The following is a 23,199-nucleotide window of genomic DNA, read 5'->3' as shown; positions in this document are numbered from 1 at the left end:
CTGGCGAGCACAAGGCTGAATTCAAAGCCCAGTACTGCCAAAAAAAAGTACAAGGATGGAACAGGCCACAGGTGGCCCTCTACGCTGGAGAAGACAGACCATGAACAACTTTCTCAGATTTAAAAAGATTTGTTCTGAAACCTCTCTGAACCAAATACTTCAAGGTGGAGACTGAAATCAAGACAGGCAGCAGAGCAGGTGGCAATCCTGAGGGGCATACTAAAAGATACAAACTCCCAAATACTAGGGGAGGGGCACTTGTCTCTCCTCAGGACACAGCATGTGGGAGCTGTTGAAATTTTTTTGAATGTTTGATGTCAACCAGAGTAGAAACCAAAACACAAGGTTTTTTGACATTTCTCAGGCGTAGTTCTTAGCAAAGAGTTATCACTGACCATCCTACTCATCTCAATCCCCTATAACTACAACCAGGTCCATCATACCCTGCTATTCTAGAGCTCAGGCTGGAGGCTGCCATGGGAACCCAGTTGAGTGGGTGAGCCAAAGGGACAAGGTACTCTGGAAACATCAAATTTTTAATCCTCTTTTTACCTGTACTTCAGACAGGTTATTTATGAAGACTTTCTGGATGTGTCTTCTTTCTTGTTGTTTGTTTGGGTTTTTTGGTTTGTTTGTTTTTGGTGGTACTGGGGTTTTAACTCAGGGCCTTGTTGGGCAGGCACTCTACCACTTGAGCCATACCTCCAGCCTGGATGTGTCTTCTTGTTTGATCTAGAGCTTCTATTTTGAGATAGGCATGATAGAGTTTACTGTTCCTATCTTACATGAAAGCACGGGAGACCCAGAGTCTAAAAGGGCCCAGAGTTTCTGGAGAATGATACACTGAAGGGCACTCATGACTCATGATCAATCTCCAGCTACATCTCCACTGGTTGGGGGGGAACTCCTACCTCTGCATTAGCATACACTAGCCACAGGATGCCTGTGTACACAACACAAGTAGTTATAGTAGGGGTTGTTGAAATGGGAGTCATAAAAAGGGTATAAAAAAGTGAATTCTGTGAGATGAGGAGGTTTTACCCTTGCTGGCCTGGGCTGAGGGCCAAGACTGCCACAACCTACCTTAAACTTATTTTCTAAAATAATAATAATTATTATTATTATTTGGCTGTAGTGAAGATTGAATTCAGGGCCTAGTACTTGCTAAGCAAACAATGATGAACTCTAGCACCTCAAGTTAGGGACCCAGTGCTGGGCCCTTCCTATTCTCAGTCCCAGGTCTTTTCTTTAGGCTATTCTTTGCCTTTGGTATTGTTCAAACTTCAGGTGATTTAGAGAATCCAAGCTCAGGTCATGCTTGCTCTGTTTTTTTTTTTGTTTTGTTTTGTTTTTGGTGGGTCTGGGGTTTGAACTCAGGGCTTCATACTTGCAAAGCAGGCACTCTACTGCTTGAGCCACACCTCCAGGGTATTTGCTCTGGTTATTTGGGAGATGAGGATCACTGAACTATTTACCTATGCTGGCCTCAAACTCTATCCTCCTAATCTCAGCTAAACTTACATGTGAGTGCCTGGCTGCCTTTTTTTTTTTTCCTCTGTATGTTGCCCAGACTCACCTCAAATTCTCACTCTTCCTGCTTCAACCTCCAAAGTGGCTGGGTTCACAATTGCTCTGCTCTTGTAGGCTTTTCCTGGCGTAGGGCCTAGAATGGACCTAAATGTTCAATGTCAATATTTCATGGTTGAGAAGGCTCTCCAAGCACTAACAGAAGGATGAAGCATCATCATACATCTAAGAAAAAGTTTCAAGCCCCAAACAGCCAGCCCTGATCAAGAGGGAGAGAACACTTCTACCTGGAAGAGTTTCTGCCTATCCCACTAGAGATCTCACAATTGATTTTCAGAGGACCCAGATGGCCTGCCACAAAGACGTTATGGTCTGCACAACTGCACTTCTACCTGGTCAAGTCCTTGAGGACAGAGTGGGGAGTCTTCACTTTCCAACACTAGTTCTTACTGATTCCATTCTTTCCCTGTCAGCCTGTTCCCTCCTTCCTCCCTCCCTCTTTTGGTAGTACTGAGGTTTTGAATACAGGGCCTGGCACTTGCTAGACAAGCAATCTACCACTTGAGCCACACCCCCAGCCTTTTGTGCTTTCTGAGATACAGCCCTCCTTGGACAGAACCCCTCTTGAGAGTGTGGTTCCTGGGAGCCGGAACAGAAAGTTGGCTGGGCCCTATCAAGCAACCCCAGGTGAGTTATTGGTCTCCTGACATGGAGCTCCTATACTGAGCCCTGAGCGGCCCGCAGACACCCGCACTCCTTCGGGAAGAGGCATACAACACTCAGGTGAAGATCAGCTCCTCCTTCCAATTCGGCTCAGCCGGAAGCTGCAGGACACCACCCAGCAACAGAGCCAGAGGCGCGCCATCCCGAGTCTTTAACCCTGAGTGTTCAGGGTTCCTGCTACTCCCTCCCAGATTCAGATACAGTCCCGAGGGAACCCGGCTGAGTAACCTAGGATGGTCCCGGAACCGGTCTCAAATGAAGCCTCTCTAGGATAGTGGGAATTTCAGAAATCGTTAACCTTGGGTCGACGTTCATTGGCCCAAGAATGAAAGCGCCGGAAGATGCCCTTAAAAAACGTGGAGGAACTCTAGCTTCAGTACGGTAGTCTCAATATACCAACAAACCTGGCATACTATTTGACTACTGACGGGCCTTCAAAAGATGACGCTATACCGTCCACTAAGGTTCAACCCGGACTTCAGTTTCTGCCCTCAACTATAATGGCGGTGCTGCTCAATTTGGCTTCTTGACCCTAGGTATGATGGCCGCCTGGCGGCTTCACTTGGTTTCTCACCACCCCGGAAGACGGGAACCGGCGATTGGGCGGTACCGAAACACTCTGAGAAGAACGCTCCTGACGGTTGGGCAGTGTTGGGTTAGGCAGGTTTTAAAGGAGCCTGAGGTAAGAGCTGTCGAAGACCCGGGATCCGCGGGAGGCGGCGGTGAGCGGCGCGCGGGGGAGGGCATCGAGCGGCTGGCGGGGGGGGGGGGGAGGCGGGGAAGGAAACATTTGAACCATCTACTTCTCGGCTCGGGAGGACGCTGGGCGGGGATGCAGGCAGGGCGGGGGCTGGAGGTGGGATAGTCTGTGGGCGGGACCTCCCGGGATTGGAGTGAAGTGGGGTATCTGCCTGACAGTGGATCCCCGGGGATCCAGACTGAGTTCTACGATGCCCAAGTTCCGGCCTCCCTTGTCTGAGTAGAGCTTTGCTGAGCCGAGGCTCACCAGCGGGAGGAGCCTTGCGCGGCTTCTGATTGGAAGAACCGCGCTGTAGGATTCTTTGCGCAGGGATCCACTGTAGGGGATCTGGTGGGAGGGAGGACTGTCTGTGTGTGGAATATTGCTTTGGAGTCCTCGGCCACGGGCTAGGAGGATCGCAGGGGAATCCAGAGGAAACGGAACCTTACAAGACCGGGATCCCAGCGGATCCCGGGGAATCTCAGGGCGGAATCTGCAGAGACAAAGACCCCGGGAAGCTCGGGCCTTGGGAAAACTGGGACCCCCGCAATCCAGAGTCTCGCGGCAGGTGCCAGGCAGGGCCTGAGTGATCCGCTGATCAAGGAGGCTGCAGAGGGAGGACACCCGCTCCGGGCGGCCAGCCGGGGGCGCCCTTCGGCGCCCCAGGGCTCGGGCCTGTGGGCTACCCGGAGCCGCGGGCGGACCATGAAGGGCGGAGCCCCGCGGGAGGAGCTGGCCCTCACTCCCCGCTCCCCTGCTCCCCCCTTGCCCCAGGCCGCAGCCTGGGATCCCCCAGGGACCCCCCCGGAGCCGCCGCTTCCCCCATGGACTTGCCTGGGGACTCCAGGTGAGAGCGCACCCCGCCCGCCTGTCTTGAGCCCGGGAGACGGGGATCCTGGCGGCCGTACCGGGAAATTACAAAGCCAACAACAGGTTCAGACGACTGTCCTCTACTTCTTTCACCCTCCAGCCGGCCTTGTCAGCCGAGTCTGTGCCGTCAGCCCCTGGCTCGAGCATTATGGGGAGCCAGGAGCCCGAAAAGGCCGAGATTGCAGCCCTTGGGGGCCCCTTCGCCTCTGGAAAAGGCATCTCGACGGGTCCTGGCCGTGGTGCTGGAAGATGTCATGGCTGCCCGCATGGTGAGCCTCCCCCTCCTTTTCCCCTACCCAGTACCAAAGTCAGACCAGATCCCTAACAAGGATGTTGAGATCCAAACACCTCATTCTCATGCCCATCACCAAGGCAGAGTCCGTAGTGCTAGAGTCCTGCATGGCTCCCACTCACTCAACCTATGATAGGGCAGGGTCTCCAGTGACCACCCCCTGTCCCCCGGTGGGCTGGAGTCACATTCTAAGGGAAACCCTTCTGCTTTTTTCCCTTGGGAAGCATACTGATGCCTTTGGCCTCATTGCACAGATGTTCAAAATAGGGCAGTAATCCACCCAAAGTCTCTCTTTTTCACTTCTCCAAACAGCCTGTGTGAGATTACCTACTTCCCACACCTGTAGCTCAGGACTCTTAACATCTGGCCCCTAATTCAGACCAACTCACTTCTTTGGAGATTTGAATGAATTCTAGCCATCATCTCTGTCACCTTTGTGGCTAAGGGCACTGTTAGGCACAGGGAGACCCTGTTTAGTCTAACCCTCATTCCTTGCTCTTAGGATCCTCTGGTCCCCCAAGAGGAGACCTCCATCTCACAGCACCACAACAACCATCAGGAGTCTGTCTGCAGCCAGTCACGTGCTTTACCACCCCAGCAAGTCAAGTGGTCCTCACAGGCCAGGTGAGCATGACAAGGATGGGGAGTAAGCTGGGGACACAGCTGAGCCCACTTATCTTCCTATTCCTTCTCTAGGCCTCCCGACCCACTACATTTGTGCCGAGAGCCCTTGAGCCGAATCCACAGGTCCTCTTCCACCCTGAGGCTGCGATCAAGAACAACGCCTGGCCCAGAGGAGAGACCTTCACAAAAGGTGGACCGGGGCCCCCAACCTACCCTGGTGGTGCTGCTGGAAGATATTGCCGGTCCCAGACCCCCAGCTGAGGTATGAGAACTAGGGTGAAGATGTCAGGGGTTCAGCTGAGACAAGCATTGAGGAGAGAAGACAGTGGTAGGAGGCCTGTGTCTGGGGTGGATTTCTGATAGTACTTTAGACAGCAGACACTACCTCAGCAAAGACTATATGAAAAAGTCTTTGGTGTGCACCCAAGCAGATATCTGAGACTGAAAGAGTCAGGACATGGAGGGCTAAGGAGGCCAAAGAGGACTTCCCTGCCTCCCCACAAACATCCCCTGTTTATATTCAGGGCTTCGCCAATGACAGCCCCAACTTCATCGTCCCCACACAAAGGTGAGAGGGCTGGGAAAGGAACGATCAAACCCATCATCCAGATAGCCAGAGTTGGGACACTGAGATTTACATATCTATTTCTTTCTAGCACCTCCAGAAGCCCTAAGGGACAGGGGAGGTGCTGGCCTAGGTGGAATCCAAACTTGGAAGCTCCTCCAGCCCTTATGTTGCCCCTTCACCCCAGAGCTGAGCCCATGGGGATGGTTTACCAGCCAATGCCCGTACCTGGGGACCTACAACCTCCATTCCAGCCATCCACCCTCCCTGCAGACCCTCCAGAGAGTCCACTACCAGGTAAGGTCTCAGAATCAGAGGTGGGTATGGGCCTTAATCCCTCATAGGGAAGAGCATGGCCTAGAAAACTGGGATTTAGACTTTGCAGGTTTGATTCTTAACTGCAGGACTTACATTTTAGGAGTGGGCTCATTCCTCTGTAGACAGTGAATTTTAGGGGAGGGGCTGAGGCTAATGAGGTGGGGCTTAAGACACCTGCACTGCCCATCTGTGACCCTGTCCCTTCCACAGCCCCAGATCCTGCTCTGGAGGCCCCATCGACCCCACCACCGTCCAGCCTTTTACGCCCCCGCCTCAGTCCCTGGGGCTTGGCTCCCCTCTTCCGTTCCGTCCGCTCCAAGCTGGAGAGCTTCGCTGACATCTTCCTTACACCAAACAAAGCCCCACAGCCCCCACCCCCTTCACCTCCCATGAAGCTGGAGTTGAAGATTGCCATCTCTGAGGCTGAACAGTCCAGGGCTGCTGAGGGAACTGCATCTGTCAGTCCCCGGCCCCCTATCCACCAGTGGCGAGCTCAGGACCACAGTACCCCAGCACTTCTTCCTAGACTCTCTCTGGGTCGAAGCCACTCCTGCCCTGATCTGGGGCTCCCTGGCCCAGCTGGCTGCACCTGGCCCCCTGCTTCACCCCAACCAAGCCGGCCCCGGCCCCGACGGCACACTGTGGGTGGTGGGGAGATGCCCCAAGCACCGCCACCCCCTCGGCCCTGTCTCCGGAAAGAGGTCTTCCCTCTCGGAGGAGTGGGAGCCTCCCCTTCTCTCACCACATCATGCTCGTCCACTGCATCCACTTCTTCCTTCTCCGAACCAGCAGTACCCAGGTAGTGTTCTCAATAAATCTTCCTGGAAGCCCTAGCCACAAGCCTGGGTACAGCCTCCTTCCCTGACTTTCCAGTGGGCAGAGGTGGGGTTTTGCAGTGAGTCCTATTTATCCCTAAACTTTACCTTCTCTGCAGGCTGGGCCCAACCAAGGGAAAACAGCCAAGAACCTCAAAAGACCAGGTGCTTTCAGAACCAGAGACCAAGGTAGGAGTACAAATGATGGGCAAGAGACATGTAGGAATCTGAGGCCATATATCTTTCGTCCTCTTCCCCATTTTTTTCAGACCATGGGAAAGGTTTCTCGGTTCAGAATACGCAGGACACCAGCCCGTTCTCAACTAAAGCTTACACCAATGGGGCTCCCTCGACCAATCAGGTGAGAGACTCACCAGGCAGGGAGCTGCCTTGGCCAAGCAGATGGAAGGAAGCTCATATCCCCTGAAGTATGGCTTTGTCTCCTCTCAGGAGCACAGTCCAGCATGGAGGATTCAATTTGGTGTGGACATGGTTTGTGCTTAGAACTTCCTGTCTGCCTCAGACAGCACTCCTGGTCCTGGCATGTCCCAGAAACTGAAATATAAATCAGGCCTTACTTAGCACTTCTTCAAGCCCCACTGGCCCAAGATTTCTCAGTGGCCTCTGCTCTTTGTCTCAGGTTGAACAAGAAGGAGTTTAGCTTGGAAGAAATTTATACCAACAAGAATTATCAGTCTCCCACAACCAGGAGGTGAGGAACTTTGAAGGCCTGAGGGTGTTAGAAGAAAGCTAGAACCAGGGGCTGTGTTGTTAAATAGCTCCTCTCTGTCTGCTCCAGGACTTTTGAGACCATCTTTGAGGAGCCCCAGGAGCGCAATGGGACTCTGATTCTCACCAGTTCAAGGAAGCTCCGGCGGGCTGTAGAATTTCGGGATAGCAGCCTTCCTCGACCCAGGCGGCCATCACGTGGCATCCGGGCTGCAGCTGGCAGGACCCTTACTTCCAACCTGGCACCCAGCCAAGATGTGGGACCCCTGCTGCAGCAGCGACTGGAGGAGCTAGATGCCTCGCTCCTGGAGGAGGAAATGGATGGGGAGAGACCCCATCAGTCCTAGGAGCTCCAGCTGTTTGTCCATCCATTCATCCTGGAGGGAAGGAAACCTCTGAGTCAGTTATATTTTTTCTCTATATTTCTAGTAAAGTTTTCGCTATGTTTCTGATTCTTTTGTTTCTCATTCTTTTGTGTCTCCAGATAAGTTTTTTTTTTTTTTCTTTCATACTGGGGTTTGAACTCTGGGCCTCACACTTGGTAAGCAAGTGCTCTACCACTTGAGTCACTCTGCTAGCCCAGTTTTTGTGTTGAGTTTTTTTCAGGATAGGGTCTCATGAGCTATTTCCCTAGGCTGGCTTTCTATGTGATCCTGAGCTCTGTCTCCTGAGTAGCTAGGGTTGCAAGCATGAGTCACAGGTGCCCCATTCCAGCTAAGTTTAAGATTGACTGGCTATGCTGGCTAGTTTTTATGTTGGCCCCAAAGAACTGAGAAAGGAGGGTGGTGCCAGAGAAGAGAGATTGGGGACAGGGATGAGCTGGAATAATCATTAGAGATACCCCCCTTTACACCCACTCCATCCCCACGCAGTGCTGGGGATGGAACCCAGAGCTTTACACTTGCTGGGCAAGTGCTCTACCACTGAACTACACTCCCAGCCTGGAGATAACTTTTAAGAATTCTGAGTGGAGGGATACTCCTGAAAAAGTTCAATGACAATGAAGCCTGGGACCCGGAGCAGGATCCTCCAGATCCATTTACATCAAGGAGCCTGGTTTAGACTACGGCCTTCATGAAGATGGCCCTGAATTCCTCCTAACATACAGGCCTGGACCTGCTGGTGGATTCAAGAGCTAACAGCAGTTGGGTACAATCACACCTACCTGCACATAGCCTTCTGAGGGAACTAGGGTTAGGGCGAGGATGTCAGTGGTATGTCCATATTAAAACAGTATCCCAAAGGTCCATCAGTGGCACTTTCATACCGTAGAAGCGGCGGAGCCGGGGAGACATCTGACTGGAGCTGGGATTCTGTTTGCAGGTCAATTCCCCGCCCTTGGTCAAATTTGTTATTAATAAATGAATTAACATGAACGACAGTGCTCAGCACACAACGCTCAAATAGCGCAGACCAGCACTCAAACCCGACGGTAATAGACGCGATCTCTTTCCCACACGTTGGTAGCTTGGAAGTCCGGTTGCTGGGGCAACCTTGAGACCGGTAGCGATCCTCCTAGCAAACTACCAGGCAGTGCCGTTAACCATGCGCGTGCGCGAAACGGCAAGCAGCGGAGACACTACGTAACTCTGGTCCAACCGCACCTTCCGCGATCGCGCGCCGCCCAGTGGCCAACTGCCCTCTATGACTCGGGGACCACATCCCAACTCCTTGACTTGACACCTTCAGAGGGAGGCCAATAAACGAGGAGCAGGAAGAGGCGGGGTCACCTGGGGACCACCCCAAACACCTACTTCTAACCAATCGAATTACAAAATTTGAGGAAGGGCGGAGCTAATTTGACATAACCCAATCCAAAATTTGAGGGCGGTTACATATTGCCCACTCCCCGGAGTTTGACTCCGCCCTTCGATTTGACGCATACTTGCCAACCTATCAACGACTGAGTGGGGGGGAGGGGTTGAGGGAAAAGGGGCGGAGAGTGGGAGGAGGCAGGGAGAGGAAGGAGGAGTAGGCTGAGGAGGAAGAGGGAGGAGGGGCAAGGGAATTCTGGCGGAGAAGAGGTCCAAGACGCTAAAGGAGACAACGGGAGGGTGAGCTGGAGTTTTCTTGCTGCCTAACGGACATTCCGGATTCCCTAAGGCACAAGTCAGTCAGAGACCGAGGAAAAGAAGAGACTTTTATGTCGGCGGACAGAGAAGCTCTACCCGTCACCGTTGCCTCACATCCGGGGTTTTGGAGGGCTGGCCCCACGACCCCGCCCCCCCTCGCGCCTTTCATGGCGACCGGAGGCGGAGGCTGGAAGAGCTTGGCCTGGAGGAGGCCCCTTTAAATCTTAAAGGGGTGGCCACCGCACTCGGCCGACTGCAACGCCAGCCTTAAAGGAGAAGCCGTCGAAGAAAAGCTGACAGACTAACTCTGCTGTTGGGAGAATTGGGGCGAGTGGAGTTTCCCACTTCTCCTCCCGCCCTACGCAAGAAGTCCTTTAAACTAAGCTTAAAGGGGAAGTGGCCGCTTGTGGAGGACTAGAAACTCTCGAGCTCTTAAAGGTCTGGCCTGCTGTTTGAAGGACCCTGGACTCCTTAAAGGGGTGGCCTCTTTTAGCCGGAGGACTTGAGACTTTTAAAGGGGAGGTCTGCGTTTCGGTTCGAGCTTTCGGCCCCTTTTAAAGGGGTGGCCCTTCCTCTTCCTCGGGGAGACTAGCCTCGACCCCTGTCAGGGGGCGGCCACCGCATTAGGCGACCGGACACAAGCGGGTCGTCTTAAAGGGGCCAGGGGCTGGACAGCTTGAGGCCTCACCTTAAAGGGACGGCCGCCCCGTTTTCGCCGTCGCGGCCCCGCCGGCCCCACAGGGGGGGCCCTCGGGCTTGTCGCCCCGGGGGCGGCGCCGGCTCTCCGGGCCTTGGCCTTGGGGCGAGCTCGGGACCAGCAGATCCTGCTTTAGAGGGGAAGCCGGGGCCCTCACGTCCCTGCACCGCCGCCAGCGCCGCGCCTACGACCCTCGGCCTACGGACAGGCCGCTTTGGGCCCCGCCGCCTCCGGATGCGGCGCTGAGGGCCGTCGCCATGGAGACGGCAGCGGCCGCGGCCCCTGGCCCGGGCTGGGCAGCCGAGGGGGAGCGAAGGCGGCGGCGCTGCTCGCGCCGGGACCGGGACCGGGAGCAGCGGCGCCGCCGTGGGCCAGGCGGAGACGCGCCCCGGGCCTTGCTGGCCGCCCCGCGCGGCTCTTCGTCCTCGTCGTCACCGCCGCCGCCCGCCAGGCCCTGGTCCTCGGCCTCGTCAGGAGAACGACCCGGGGGCCCGAGACGCCGGCGGCCGCGTCCCAGGCCCCGGCCCCCGCGACCCAGAGCTCGGAAGCGGCCCGCCGGCTCGGGCAGCCGAGGGGAGGAAGAGGAGGAGGAGGAGGAGGGGGGCGCCGACGACGGGGAGGCCGAGGAGGAGCCCGAGGAGGAGGAGGAGGAGGAGGACTTGATCGATGGCTTCGCCATCGCCAGCTTCGCCAGCCTCGAGGCCTTGCAGGTGGGGCCTGGCGGGACGGGGCCTGGGGATCCGAGGGGCAGGGGAGGCACTGTGTCTAGGACGGCGGGGCGGGGGGTGCTGGCACCCCAAACCAGAGCGACCGGCTCCTCTGGCCGGCCTCGCCCCACCCTGGGGTGGGAGGAGGTAGGGCTTGTCTCCAGGGACCAGCTGGGTCACCCGGCCAGAGGCCTTTGGAAGCTTGGTCACCCCTAGAGAGGTGGGGAGTTTTTCTTTTCCATCCACGTCAGTCCCACCTCCTTTCCCACAGAAGGATGCATCTCTTCAGCCCCCAGAACGACTGGAACATCGGCTGAAGCATTCTGGGAAACGGAAGAGGGGGGGCTCCAGTGGGGCCACCGGGGAGCCAGGGGACAGCTCTGATCGGGAGCCTGGTCGGCCCCCTGGGGATCGGGCCCGAAAATGGCCCAATAAGCGGAGAAGGAAAGAGGTGAGCTTGTCCCAGATCCCCATCCTCTAAAACTGTCCAGAAACAATGTCTCTAGAAACCCATGTTCCATCAGCATTGCCTCTGCCCACCCTAAACAGTAACCTCAGTCTCTGAGGCAAAGAAGAAGGCAAAGCACATTCAAATGTGACAAAGAATTGTCTACAGTCAGGCTCACTTGATTTTGGTTGACACCACGTCTGCTTCAAACACGTTGATAGTTAAGAGACAAATCAAAAGAACTTGGTTGAATCATAAATTTTTTAGATGTAGTCCCTGCCCTTCCCTCGAGGTGGTGGCAGCCTAACTAGAAAGAAGAGGTCAACAAGCAAACACTTGGGCTACAGTTTCCTATGCTATACTAGGCACTGATCTGGGAGAGATCTGGGAGCAGTGCTGCAGAAACCCACATGAGGAAGCCACTGGTTCTGCCTGGGGGATGGGCAGAGGTTGTGGTTAGGGAAAGCCCCCTGTGATATCTTAGTCAGGCCCTGAAGTACAAAAAGTTTGCTAAGAGGAGAAATGGAGAAAAGTTGTTTTGGGCAAATGCGCAATGAGGTGAGAACTTCGTATGGTTAGAAAATGGCAAGAACATTGGGAATGGGGGTGGGTAGTAGCTGGAGAAGCAGCCTGAAAAAGACTGATAGTAGATCGTGAGGGACCCAGAATGCCGTGCATATCCAGTTGCCTGTGTATCCAGTCAGCCTCCCTTACCTCTGGACTCTGGTCTTTCTCAGGCCTTCTCCCGCCACTCTCTGGAAGCTGGATACATAGTAAGTGCTTACCCTCCTGTACTGGCACCTCTCGCCCCTTGGGCCCCACTCCTCTTCTTTTTCCTGACATCTTTCTGTTTTCTCCCCAGTGTGATGCGGAAAGTGATCTGGACGAGAGGGTGAGTGGGGCCAGAACTTGATGGGTGGGCAGTGTCAACAGCCTGTCAAACAAGGCCTTCTACATGCAGCAGACAGCCTTCCCTTGAGTGGGAAACATAGGTTAGGATTGGGTTTGGGAGATGAAGGAGTAGGGAGGATAAGTGGCCTTTTTTATTCTGGGAATAAAAGAAGTGACCTGGGCTAGTTGGCTAGAGAATGGAAGGTTCCTGTCATGGTGTGGTATCCTTTCCAAAACCTTTGGAGCCACCACTGGTTTTCCATGAGAATCCAGAATAGCCCTCTTCCTGCTGGCCATTAGTCGCTTATAAGTAAGTTCTGATAGATGAGAGTCTAAGCAGAGTCCATGGTCCCAGCAGTGAGGACACTGACTATTGTAGACTGTATAAATTCTCATCCTATTAAGGTATATTTCTGTTTATTACTAGGGTTTATTTGCTTGTTTTGAGGTAGTGCATACTGACAAGTAGAAATATCCTACCCACTTTCCCCTATAAGTAACTGGATTTGCATTCCCTAATGTGTGTCTTGTTTTCTTTCAAAAGTTGGCTGGACGAGGAGTGTGGTGACCTAGAGAGTTGTCCATCTGAGGGGGGTAGCCATTATCCAGTTCTAGTTGATTGGCTACATGAGAATGGGAGTCCATTCTCAAGAGAATCTTAGGTCTGGGTTTTAAGGCGGGATCTCTAGGTTTCAGAATATCAGCAGCTTAAAAGTTTTTTTGCTAATGTTCCTGAACCAAACAGATCTATAGGCCAGGTGGGCCTATGGCCCAGGAGGTTTTATGTGACACTTTTGCTTTGATTGGTCTGCTTCTCTGCCATGTCAGTGCTGCCTTGGTTCAGTCCTCCTGCCCTAGTAGATTCTTGGGCTTGGCAGCTCCACTGCTTTCTTCAAGCTTAAGCCCCCTAGAACTTACAGTCTGATAGGTCTCAGCTAAGCAGATAGAATAAAGTCACTATCACTAGTTCCTAGCAGGCTCCAGAGGCTTTTGAACTTACTGGGTGAGGCCTGGCCTGACTACAACCTAATTTTCTCCTTGCCTTCTTCCCCAGGTCTCTGACGATGACCTGGACCCATCCTTTACTGTCTCAACCAGCAAAGGTTGGTCCCAAGGACTGGGACGGAGGCAAGGTGGTGGTGAGGAAGTTGGGTGAGCATGAGCCTCAACTGAGCATGTCTGCTGTCCTGCCCTCACAGCCTCGGGCCCCCACGGCGCCTTCAATGGGAACTGTGAAGCAAAACTCTCCGTGGTCCCTAAAGTGTCGGGCCTGGAGCGGAGCCAGGAACAACCCCCAGGGCCCGACCCGCTGCTAGTGCCTTTCCCCCCAAAGGAACCGCCGCCTCCACCAGCCCCTCGGCCTCCTGTCTCACCCCCAGCACCCTTGCCGGCCACTCCCAGTCTGCCTCCCCCACCCCAGCCCCAGCTGCAGCTTCGGGTGTCACCCTTCGGCCTCCGCACTTCTCCCTATGGCAGCAGCCTGGACCTCAGCACTGGCAGGTGAGTGCTCCAGGTAGTTGATCTGATTTGAAAGGGCCTGGCTGTTTTGGCGCCAACCCTTGCATTCTGTGACTAGGACATGAGATGGGGTGTGACTTAAAAAAAGGGTTCTGAGGCTGGAAAGTTTCAGAGATGCTGAGTGAGACAGATTCCAAGAGATTACTGCAGGACTTATCTGAGCTCTTTATACATTCATGCAGGAGAATCCAGTTTGTGCTGTTTCCCAATTTTATTTGCTGGTTAGAGTGTTTTGAAAGGCACATCTGCTAGGAATAGAGTTCTTTGGAACATACTTTGGGAAATGCTGACGTGATTAAGAGTACTGGCATTGGTGACAGTCATACCTGGATTTAAATTTTCTGCCACTGGCAGAAAAAATCAATGGCTGCGTGATTTTTGACGAGTCACTTAACCCCTCTGAGCCTCAATTTCCTTTTTTTTTTTTTTTTTTTTTGTGAAATAAAATAATAATAGTACCTTCATCCTAAAGCTATTGTGAGGATAATTCTATATGAATGCAGTGTTTCCCAAAGTATGTACACCCATTATTAAGTGGGACAGGGGAATGAGGTTAGGTCTTAGCTGTGTAAACCATAAAATAGTCCAAAATTTAGATTTTATGTGCTTTAGGAAAGTATGGCTAGCACCACAACTCCTTGATTTCACATATTTTTGCATAGAGTGAGGCCAAAACAGAGAGTGAGTTATGATTTAGAGAAAGGGAACTGGTATAGTATAGGTGGTTGCATGGCTGTGGCAACTCTTGGGAAGGTGGTGTAAGTACGGGAGACTTGCTTTAGCTCATCAAGCACTATCAGCACTTGTCCTCCAGTAAGTGCTCGCCAAAGGGTAAGAACTGTTGATACTATTACTATTGACGCTCTTGCTATTGTTGTCATCATCATCATCGTTATTATTGAGAAAACTAAGGCTCAGAGAGGGGCAGTGACTTGCTCAAGGTTTCCCAAGTTGTTCGTGGCAAGATGGGCCTAGAATTCAAGTCTCCTGGCTCCCTAGACAGGTCAGCATGGTGCTGCTTCCACTGTCTTAGGGCAGAAACCCAGGTGGCCTGTTGTAATTAAGTGTCAAAATGAATGATTTGTTTGGTGCTGTGGTTGAGTCAGAAAAGGGACAGTTGTATGACTAGAGATGGCAGAGGGAAAAGAGGGGCTTGTGGGGTGTGGGAGGCACTTCAGTCTGAGGCTGGGTTCCTTGGGGAAGTTCCTGGGGGCCAGGTTCTGCCATCTCCGGTGTTGGAGAACCAAGGTCATGGAATTACCCAGGCTTCTGACCCCCTCCTGTCAGAGCTGGCACCTCCCACCCCCTCACTCATCTCCCCACTTCTCTCCCCAGCTCTTCACGGCCGCCCCCCAAGGCCCCGGCCCCTCCCGTGGCTCAGCCTCCCCCCTCATCATCCTCTTCGTCCTCCTCCTCTTCATCTGCCTCCTCCTCGTCCGTGCAGCTCACCCACCGGCCCCCGACGCCCTCACTGCCCCTGCCTCTGTCCACCCACAGCTTTCCTCCCCCAGGGCTGCGGCCCCCCCCACCTCCCCACCACCCATCCTTGTTCTCCCCTGGCCCCCCCCTGCCCCCACCCCCACCCCTGCTGCAGGTGCCAGGGCACCCTGGGGCCTCAGCCGCTAACGCCCTTTCTGGTGAGTGTGGGGTCCTGGCCGGGGGGGTGGGGGGGGACCATGACTCTTAAGCTCTGGTTCAGTTGGCTTTGGGACATCTGGGACTCAGCCAGGCTTGAGGAGGGAGTGGCTCGAAACCAGAGGGAAGGCCAGTCACTTGGGCCCAAGGAGGCTGTTGTGGTGGCCACAGATGTGAAAGCCTTCTCCCCTCCCCTCCCACAGAGCAGGACCTGATCGGCCAGGACCTGAACTCTCGCTACCTGAATGCCCAGGGTGGCCCTGAGGTGGTGGGGGCAGGAGGCTCGGCCCGGCCCCTGGCCTTCCAGTTCCACCAGCACAACCACCAGCACCAGCACACCCACCAGCATACCCACCAGCACTTCACCCCTTATCCCCCGGGCCTGCTGCCACCCCATGGCCCCCACATGGTGAGCTCCTCATTGGGCCAGTGATGATGCTCAGAGGCCTGGGGGAGGGCGTGGCTTCCAGGGCAAGGCCCTGAGTCCCTGGCTGGCAGCTTACTCTTCCCTTCTCTTCCCTAGTTTGAGAAATACCCAGGAAAGATGGAAGGCCTTTTCCGACATAATGTGAGTGTGTGTGAGTGTGTGTGTTATCGTGGGCATGGATGCATCAACACCCCAAGCAACTACTGGGGTCCAGTCTTCAGCTCCAAAATTGAGAGCCTTGAGCCTGGGAGAGCTCCCAGGGGGTTGGGAGGACTAGGGTGGAGGCCAGAAGACTGATGGGCAGAGCAGATCCCAGCTGCACCTCCACCCCTTGCTTGGACTAGTCCCCTTCTCTCCACAGCCGTACACGGCCTTTCCTCCCGCAGTGCCCGGGCTCCCTCCGGGCCTCCCGCCGGCTGTCTCCTTTGGCTCCCTGCAGGGGGCCTTCCAGCCCAAGGTGAGCCCCCAATCCAGCCAGACCACTGCCTCCCACCCCTTACAGACCCAGACATCCTGGATCCGTGTACCTTCTTCCCATTCCCAAAACCATGCCTAACCTTCCTCCCTCCATTCTGGACCCAGGTTTTTGCAAAGCCATGCTCCCTCCCCATCTCATCCCCCAGCTTGGTTCTAGACTCTTAATGCTTGGTGCCAGCTCTCCTGTCTGATCCCTCCACTCCCCTTTCCCAGAGCACGAACCCTGAGCTGCCACCACGACTGGGGCCAGTGCCGAGCGGGCTCCCCCAGAAGGGGACACAGGTGAGGGGGCCAGGGCAGTTGTGTTGAGGGGTGAGAGGGTTGACTTAAGAAGAGTGAACACTAGCTCCTCCCTCTAATGCCACGATCAGGGGTGTCTCTGGGTGTCTTAAGGAGAAAAAATTTCTGTAAATAACAGAATTTCTCAGGTGTGAGGCAAAGGAGGTCATGACATCCCAGGAATAAGATAAATATTAGGACACTGATTTTGTTTTTGGTGGTTATAGGGATCAGACCCAGGGCCTCCCACATGCTGATAAGCATGCATTCCATGCCCATTCTACTGAACTACATCCCCAGCCCAAGGACAGTGGGTTTTGTAGGGGTTTTCAAATTTAGGTCACAAAACTCTTTTCTAGATGACATCATACCGGGAAGCCCTGTCCGTAATACAATTAAAATATAAGCTTTTCTTTTTTGAAGTGGTAGGGGGCTTTGCACATGCAGCAGTCTAGACCCCAGGGCTCTGGGAATATTATGACATGCACAGGGTATGTATTCTAAAAGGTAGACTAGACAGTTTTCCAACTTCTTTAAAAGGTATCTTTTTGTTTTGTTTTTTGGTGGTACTGGAGTTTGAACTCAGGGCTTTGAGTCACACCTCCAGGCCAAAACGTGTTTTTTCTAAAGAATTTTTTTTTTCTTTGGCGGTATTGGGGTTTGGACTCACACTGGCTAGGCAGGCCCTCTACTTGAGCCACTCTGCCAGCCCTAAAGAAATCTTAAGTGGATCCCCATTGTATAAAGCTGTTAATAGGATAGCTTCTGTGGTTGAAAGACCTGCCCTGCCTGCCCAAATCCACCCTCCAGCCCTCCTAGCAGGGTACCTCCCCTGAGCTTGGTTCAGAAGCCTGGTACTGGAGGAGAGAATCCTAGAGTGGGAGAGATAGGAAAGAGGAAGGGCTTTGACACTGGCAGAAAAGGTTGGAGGAAGCCAGAACCTCAAGGAAGTGTCTGGGGGTAAGTGAGTGCTATGGAGATGAGATACCCAAGTCAGTGAACAGGTCTGAATCGCCTCCAATTTCTCCTTTGCCATCTCCAGATCCCTGACCATTTCCGGCCACCTTTAAGGGTGAGTTTGGTGAGGACCTCAGGCTGCATGAGGCTGGGGGCTGGTATTAGGGTGTCTGGCTGAGGAGGGTGGGTCCTGCTTGGGAATGGTTGAGAAGCCCAAGACGTGGAGGCAGCCAGGTGTGACAATAGAAAATAAAGGGCTTGAAGTCACAAAACCTGGGTAACTGGCCAGGGACCTTGGGCAAGTTTATCTCTCTGAGCCTCAGTTTCCTAGGCTTTAAAATGAACCTAGTCATCTCTCAGTTGTAGGGGTGATGAGTGGGGACATTGTGTGGCAAGGCTGGGCCCAGGACCAGGCCTAGAGTGGGTGATGAGTGAATGTTCTTTCCTTCCCTTTCCCTTTGGTCATCCTGGGGCGGCAGAAACCAGGCAAGTGGTGTGCCATGCACGTGCGCGTGGCTTACATGATCCTGAGACACCAGGAAAAGATGAAGGTACTGGGACCAGGGTGCTGGGGAGAGTGGGTCTGAGAGTCAGGGGTGGCCTGAGCTCTGGGCAGCTGCATTCAATAGAGCTCAGCTGTCTTGACCAGAACTTCTTCTCTCCTGTCCCATCACAGCTACACAGTTAGCACCCATGTTCTCTGGCTAATTACAGGGATGGTCAGAGAAGGTGCTGAGAGAGGTAGAAGATGATGGCACCCAAACCCCTCTTGGTACCAGCCAGCCCTTGTAAGGGAGCTAAAGGTTGGGAGAACAAGAGCAGGGACCTAAAAAAGAGATGCAGGAAAAAAGAAAAAAAAAAAAAAACAGGACCAGCCCTGGCTCCTCACTCACCTGCCCCTCTCCCTGTGTCCCACGCAGGGTGACTCCCACAAGCTTGACTTTCGGAACGACCTCCTGCCCTGCCTTCCGGGGCCCTATGGGGCTCTGCCTCCTGGGCAGGAGCTCTCCCACCCGGCCTCCCTCTTCACTGCGACTGGTGAGTCTGGCCAGCCCTCTCAGGGCCTGAGGTTCCCCGTCTATAACCCAAGGCTCCCCTTGCGCCCACTCAGCCTCATCAGAGTCTCCCACCTCTCTGCCCCAGGTGCCGTCCACGCTGCAGCCAATCCTTTCACAGCAGCTCCCGGGGCCCACGGACCCTTCCTGAGCCCCAGCACCCACATTGGTAAGAGCCAAGGGCCTGTTGGATATCCCAGGTCTTGCTTCCAACTTCCAGATGTTCTGGAGCTGAGGGTGGAAATCAGACCCAGGAGGTAGTTAGAATGGGATAGATCTGGTTCCATTTGTTTTGTGACCTTGAACAAGTCACTCTACCCACTCTGAGCCATGATTTCCTCATCTGTAAAATGAGTAGGGAGGGGCAGTGATCTCCACTCTGACAGCACAGATTTTATCTCTGAAACAGCTAGTGGTAGAGGGTAGTGTGCCACCTGGGGGAGAGGAGGGTGGAAGGAGGAGACTGCACAGGCCCAGGGAGAATGTGTTCACTGACCTTGGGGATCTTGGCAGGCTTCTTGGGGGGATTTGACCTGGCTGTGGGCGAACAAGTTGTTGAGCCTGAATGGAAGTGTTCCTGGCTATAGTTGTTCTGCCGGCTGTGACACATGCATGAAGTTAGGGTCAGGCTGTAAAGGGCCCTACATGTCAGAAGGGGAGAAGCCAGAAGAGGTGTTTAGGCCAGTAGCTTGCTACAGAGTTGAGATCTGCTAAGATGGGTCCTGATGGCTGATATGGGGAAGTGGGGATAAGAGCTTGACTGCTTGTTTCCAAGAGGCCCTGGGTTGGTGATACCACTCACAGCTAGATGACCTTTGGCAAGTCATTTCACCTCTCTGAGCCTGTTTTTATCACTTTAAAGTGGGAATGATCCTATCTGCCTCATGGAACTTGTTGTGAGACTGAACAACATGGTGCATGTCAAAGTGCAGTGTGTTGCCTGGCCTAAGGAAATGCTTAGCACATGGTTGTTAAAATCAAGCACATCAGGGCTCTGGATATGTTGCTTGCTGGTCTGCCTCTTCCCCATGTCTTCACACCTGCTTAGAGTTGGATGCCTCGAACTCTGACCATCCCCTTTTTTCCTGCAGATCCTTTTGGGCGTCCCACAAGCTTCGCCTCCTTGGCTGCCCTCTCCAACGGGGCCTTTGGAGGCCTGGGCAGCCCCACATTCAGTGAGTGCTAGGTGGGGGTAGGGGGGGGGGACCTGCAGCACTTGGGGTCATGTGCTCAGGCAGGGCCTGGGAGAAGGCCTGCATGGGGCCTCCCACTCCTGGCCCCTGTCACTTTCTACTTCAACCCTCTGCCCAGACTCCGGCGCCGTCTTTGCCCAAAAAGAAAGCCCAGGGGCCCCACCAGCCTTCGCCTCCCCCCCAGACCCATGGGGCCGCCTGCACCGAAGTCCTCTGGCGTTTCCTGCCTGGGTCCGGCCCCCTGAGGCCGCCCGGACACCAGGCTCAGACAAGGAGCGGCCTGTGGAACGGAGGGAGCCCTCTATCACCAAGGAGGAGAAGGACAGGTGTGGCTTCCTACCCTGCTGCTATACTGTCTTCCCAGTCCTTCAGCCCTCTGGAGTACCTTCATTCTTTTCTCCCTACACTTCCCCCAGGGACCTCCCCTTCTCGAGACCCCAGCTCCGAGTCTCTCCTGCTACTCCCAAGGCCCGGACTAGTGAGGAAGGAGCCCGGCCAGCTAAGGAATCTGTGCGGGTGAAGGAAGAACGGAAGGAGGAGGCTGCTGCTGCTGCTGCCGCTGCCGCCGCTGCCGCCGCTGCCGCTGCTGCTGCTGCTGCAGCCACCGGGCCTCAGGGCCTTCACCTGCTGTTTGAGAGGCCTCGGCCACCCCCTTTTTTGGGCCCTAGTCCTCCAGAGCGCTGTGCGGGCTTCCTGGAGCCAACCTGGTTGGCAGGGCCCCCTCGCCTGGCCAGGCCCCCCCGCTTCTATGAGGCGGGTGAGGAGCTGACTGGACCAGGGGCTGTGGCTGCTGCCCGCCTCTACGGTCTAGAACCTGCTCATCCACTTCTATATAGCCGCTTGGCTCCACCACCACCACCTGCTGCGGCCCCAGGAACCCCTCACCTTCTCAGCAAGACCCCACCAGGAGCCCTTTTGGGGGCACCACCTCCACTTGTGCCCGCCCCTCGGCCCAGCTCTCCACCTAGGGCCCCTGGCCCAGCCCGAGCTGACAGGTGAGGGGAGGGGAGGAACGGGCAAAGCTCCATTCCCCTTTCCTTTTGACAAGGTCCTAGGGCTGAGGTTTTAAGCCAGGGCTGGAGGGCAAAGGTCATGACCTCATGGCCATCTCTGAGGTCATAGACCTGAAAGCAAAAATCCCCAACCCCCATAAGGTCAAGTATCACATGGACCATGGGGTCACTGGGAGGGCAGAGGTCACAAGCCTCTAGAGAGAGAGGTGTATGTGTATATGAGAGGGGGTCATTTCAGGGGTCATGACTCATGACCTCCTGAGGTGCACCATCACCCCCTCTAAGAGCCCCTAGGCCCTTGGCCTGCCACCCTAGGGCTCACTAAGCCAGAGGCCAAAGTGCTCCCCTCCTCTTCTACCACCCAACTCCTCATGTCCTCTCAGGGCTGGGGAATAAGGGGCTAAAGGAAAAGGGGGTTCCATGTACATATTTATCACCCCCTCCACAGAGCCCCCCAGACCTTTTGTACATTTTTACAGGGGTGGCCCTCCCAAAAACCCCTTCCTGGTTAATTAAATCCTCAGACTGGTGCTGTGTTCCTAGCTTCTGGCCTCTCTGTGGGGGGAGGGAGGGTCACGGGAAGAGCTGGGAGGGGACAGGCAAGAGCCCAGGGCTTATCCCTGGGGATGTGTGGTCCAGCAGGAGGCGGATCAACAAGGGAAAGGGACCTAGGGACCTAGGCTAGAAGAAGTGCAAACACTGTCAGCCCAGGTTCCCCCCAACTTGTTCCTGATACTGTGCCCCCAGCTCTGAAAGTCTCAACCTCCAAGCCTCAGACTTCACCTCTTAATGGCTCAGTCCCCCCACCCCATTTCCAAGTGCCCCCAGGACTCCTGGGCCCTGCTCCAGAGAATCCTGTCCCAGGCTTGGGGGTAGGGGGTGGGCAAAGAAGGTCACCATGTACCACACACCAAAGAAGGGGGTCGGCCCAGGGGTGGGCAACACAGGCAGCTTCTTCAGCAGCCTCATGGCAGCAGCCCCAGCCTTCCCAAAGCAGCAGGCGCCTCCAGGCTGGGGCCCGACCTAGAAGGCAGGGCTCAGTTTAACAAAACCGTAACGTTGACTTTTTTTCCCCCGGTGGGGCTTATTCTGTAACATGACTTGCGGATATTTATATAAAAATGAGTGTTACAATGAGGCCCCCTGGCTCCTCTTTCAGTCTGTATGGGTCGCCGAGCGTGGGTTGGACTGGATCCTGGAGTAAGGGAGGGATGAGGACAGTACTGGTCATGTGCTGACAAGGTTCTCCCCTCTTTTCCAAGTTGAGGAGTTCTGGTACTTCTGAGTGGGTGGTTGGTTACTGTTGGGTATTGAAGTTTTTCACATTACTTCCCTACAATATAGGAATACATATGAGTCACATGATAACAGTCACAGTAAGACACTGAACAAAACATCAAATTTCCCCTTCACCTGGCAGCTTCCTTCAATTCCATTCCCTTCCCCATAGGTAGCCTCAGTTGATTATTTGGTATATGTTCTTCAGGTCCTTTTCTATATGTTAACCACACATATATGTACATGCATAGTTATGTAATACAAGATCCATAATTTTCACAACTCTATTGTTTTTTCCAAGTAATACATGGTCACTGTAAAACAGTTCGGACACACCAATACATAGTTCAAAGGGAAAGTGCCCCATAATTCCAGCTGTTAGAGATAACCACTGTTAATTATCAGGGATAAATTCTTTTGGTTATTTTTCTTAACTACTTAAAATATTTTGAAAAATGGGATTGAGCCTATGAAACAAACTGATTTGCAATGTCTGTTTTGCACTTAGCATTATTATTATTTTTTTAATCCTTCTGAAACAGGATCTCACTAAGTAACCCAGGCTGGCCTCAAACTCACCATCTCCTGCCTCAGTGTCCCAAGTGTTCGAATTACAGGTGTATACCAGCACACCTGGCAAAGTAAAATATTTTCTATAGCTGTATATCCAACCTCCCCCAGTTCTCTCCCACATGCATCTCAGGTGCCCCAAACTAGGTCATCTCCTGGATCTGTAGGTCATCTCTTGGATCTGATGCCCGCCTCTTCCCTTCTGTTTCCATCTCTATGTCACCAGCACCCAAGTCAGAAACCTCCTTCTTTCCTCACTTGATTACTGTCTGAATGTCTTTTATTCTTTCAACCACTATTCACTTAATCCATTGTGCCAGGCACTGAACTAGTGGCAGGGGACACAAAGGTAAACAAATCAAACTCCAGCCTTTCTGGCACTTATATTCTACTGTGAGAGAAGAGCAACAAACACATACTGAGTGAAGAAAATTAGGCTAAAAGAAAAGAATGTTCAAGAGCTGCCTTTCTTGTCTGTCCTCCTATCCACTGTACCCTATTGATTCCTCTCTGCATGCTCTGATCCAAGCTTGGAGCAACTCTTCAGGCAGAGGTAAAAAGGGAGTCCACAGAAAGGACTGTCAGCGTTTAGGAGAAAGCTCAGCAAAGAAAATGAAAAAAATGAATTTATTTGCTTTAAACGAGCTCAATGTAGTGTAGGTATGGAATTTTTTTTTTTTTTTTTTTTTTTTTTTTTAAGATATGGTCTTGCTATGTAGCCCAGGCTGGCCTCAATCTCAAAATTCTGCCTCAAGCCAGGTGCAGGTGGCTCATACTTGT

General features: G+C 53.7%; 2 protein-coding genes and 1 long non-coding RNA gene across 12 annotated transcripts; 2 read left to right on the top strand and 1 right to left on the bottom strand.

Moving 5' to 3' along the window:
• The first annotated feature begins 2,120 nt into the window (after nt 1-2,120).
• Nucleotides 2,121-7,654, top strand: Prr14 (proline rich 14). 8 transcript variants are annotated; one of them, XM_074059681.1, is made up of 13 exons: nt 2,121-2,214; nt 2,787-2,972; nt 3,764-3,836; nt 3,960-4,128; nt 4,654-4,775; nt 4,848-5,037; nt 5,207-5,343; nt 5,432-5,637; nt 5,869-6,457; nt 6,593-6,662; nt 6,743-6,834; nt 7,114-7,185; nt 7,273-7,654. In XM_074059681.1, exons 2-13 carry the CDS (start codon nt 2,789-2,791, stop codon nt 7,547-7,549), a joined length of 2,181 nt encoding a protein of 726 aa, XP_073915782.1. In that variant the 5' UTR covers nt 2,121-2,214; nt 2,787-2,788; the 3' UTR covers nt 7,550-7,654. The 8 variants fall into 8 exon arrangements, 7 of the variants coding, with proteins under 7 accessions (XP_073915782.1, XP_073915783.1, XP_020014212.2 ...); XR_012443209.1 differs by having other exon boundaries at nt 2,171-2,972; nt 6,924-7,185; nt 7,273-7,350; XM_074059682.1 differs by having other exon boundaries at nt 2,175-2,972; nt 5,528-5,637.
• Nucleotides 6,694-9,170, bottom strand: LOC141418580 (uncharacterized). 2 transcript variants are annotated; one of them, XR_012443210.1, is made up of 2 exons: nt 8,368-9,170; nt 6,694-7,579 (listed from the first exon to the last, which is right to left on the bottom strand). It is a non-coding gene; the product is annotated as an uncharacterized lncRNA (long non-coding RNA). The 2 variants fall into 2 exon arrangements; XR_012443211.1 differs by having other exon boundaries at nt 8,470-9,170.
• Fbrs (fibrosin) lies at nt 9,129-21,709 on the top strand. Of its 2 annotated transcripts, XM_020158552.2 has the most exons (18): nt 9,129-10,681; nt 10,950-11,129; nt 11,864-11,899; nt 11,989-12,018; nt 13,072-13,120; nt 13,217-13,517; nt 14,871-15,172; nt 15,374-15,579; nt 15,694-15,738; nt 15,959-16,054; nt 16,288-16,356; nt 17,396-17,425; nt 17,790-17,861; nt 18,231-18,348; nt 18,454-18,534; nt 19,457-19,540; nt 19,677-19,884; nt 19,975-21,709. In XM_020158552.2, exons 1-18 carry the CDS (start codon nt 10,229-10,231, stop codon nt 20,555-20,557), a joined length of 2,943 nt encoding a protein of 980 aa, XP_020014141.1. In that variant the 5' UTR covers nt 9,129-10,228; the 3' UTR covers nt 20,558-21,709. The 2 variants fall into 2 exon arrangements, with proteins under 2 accessions (XP_020014141.1, XP_073915781.1); XM_074059680.1 differs by lacking the exon at nt 11,864-11,899.
• Nucleotides 21,710-23,199: the final 1,490 nt, after the last annotated feature.

This window comes from Castor canadensis, chromosome 17 (assembly GCF_047511655.1).
Source record: "Castor canadensis chromosome 17, mCasCan1.hap1v2, whole genome shotgun sequence".
NCBI classification, from domain to species: domain Eukaryota; kingdom Metazoa; phylum Chordata; class Mammalia; order Rodentia; family Castoridae; genus Castor; species Castor canadensis.
Note: the sequence above shows the minus strand (reverse complement) of the source record. Positions and strands in the feature narration are given on the sequence as shown.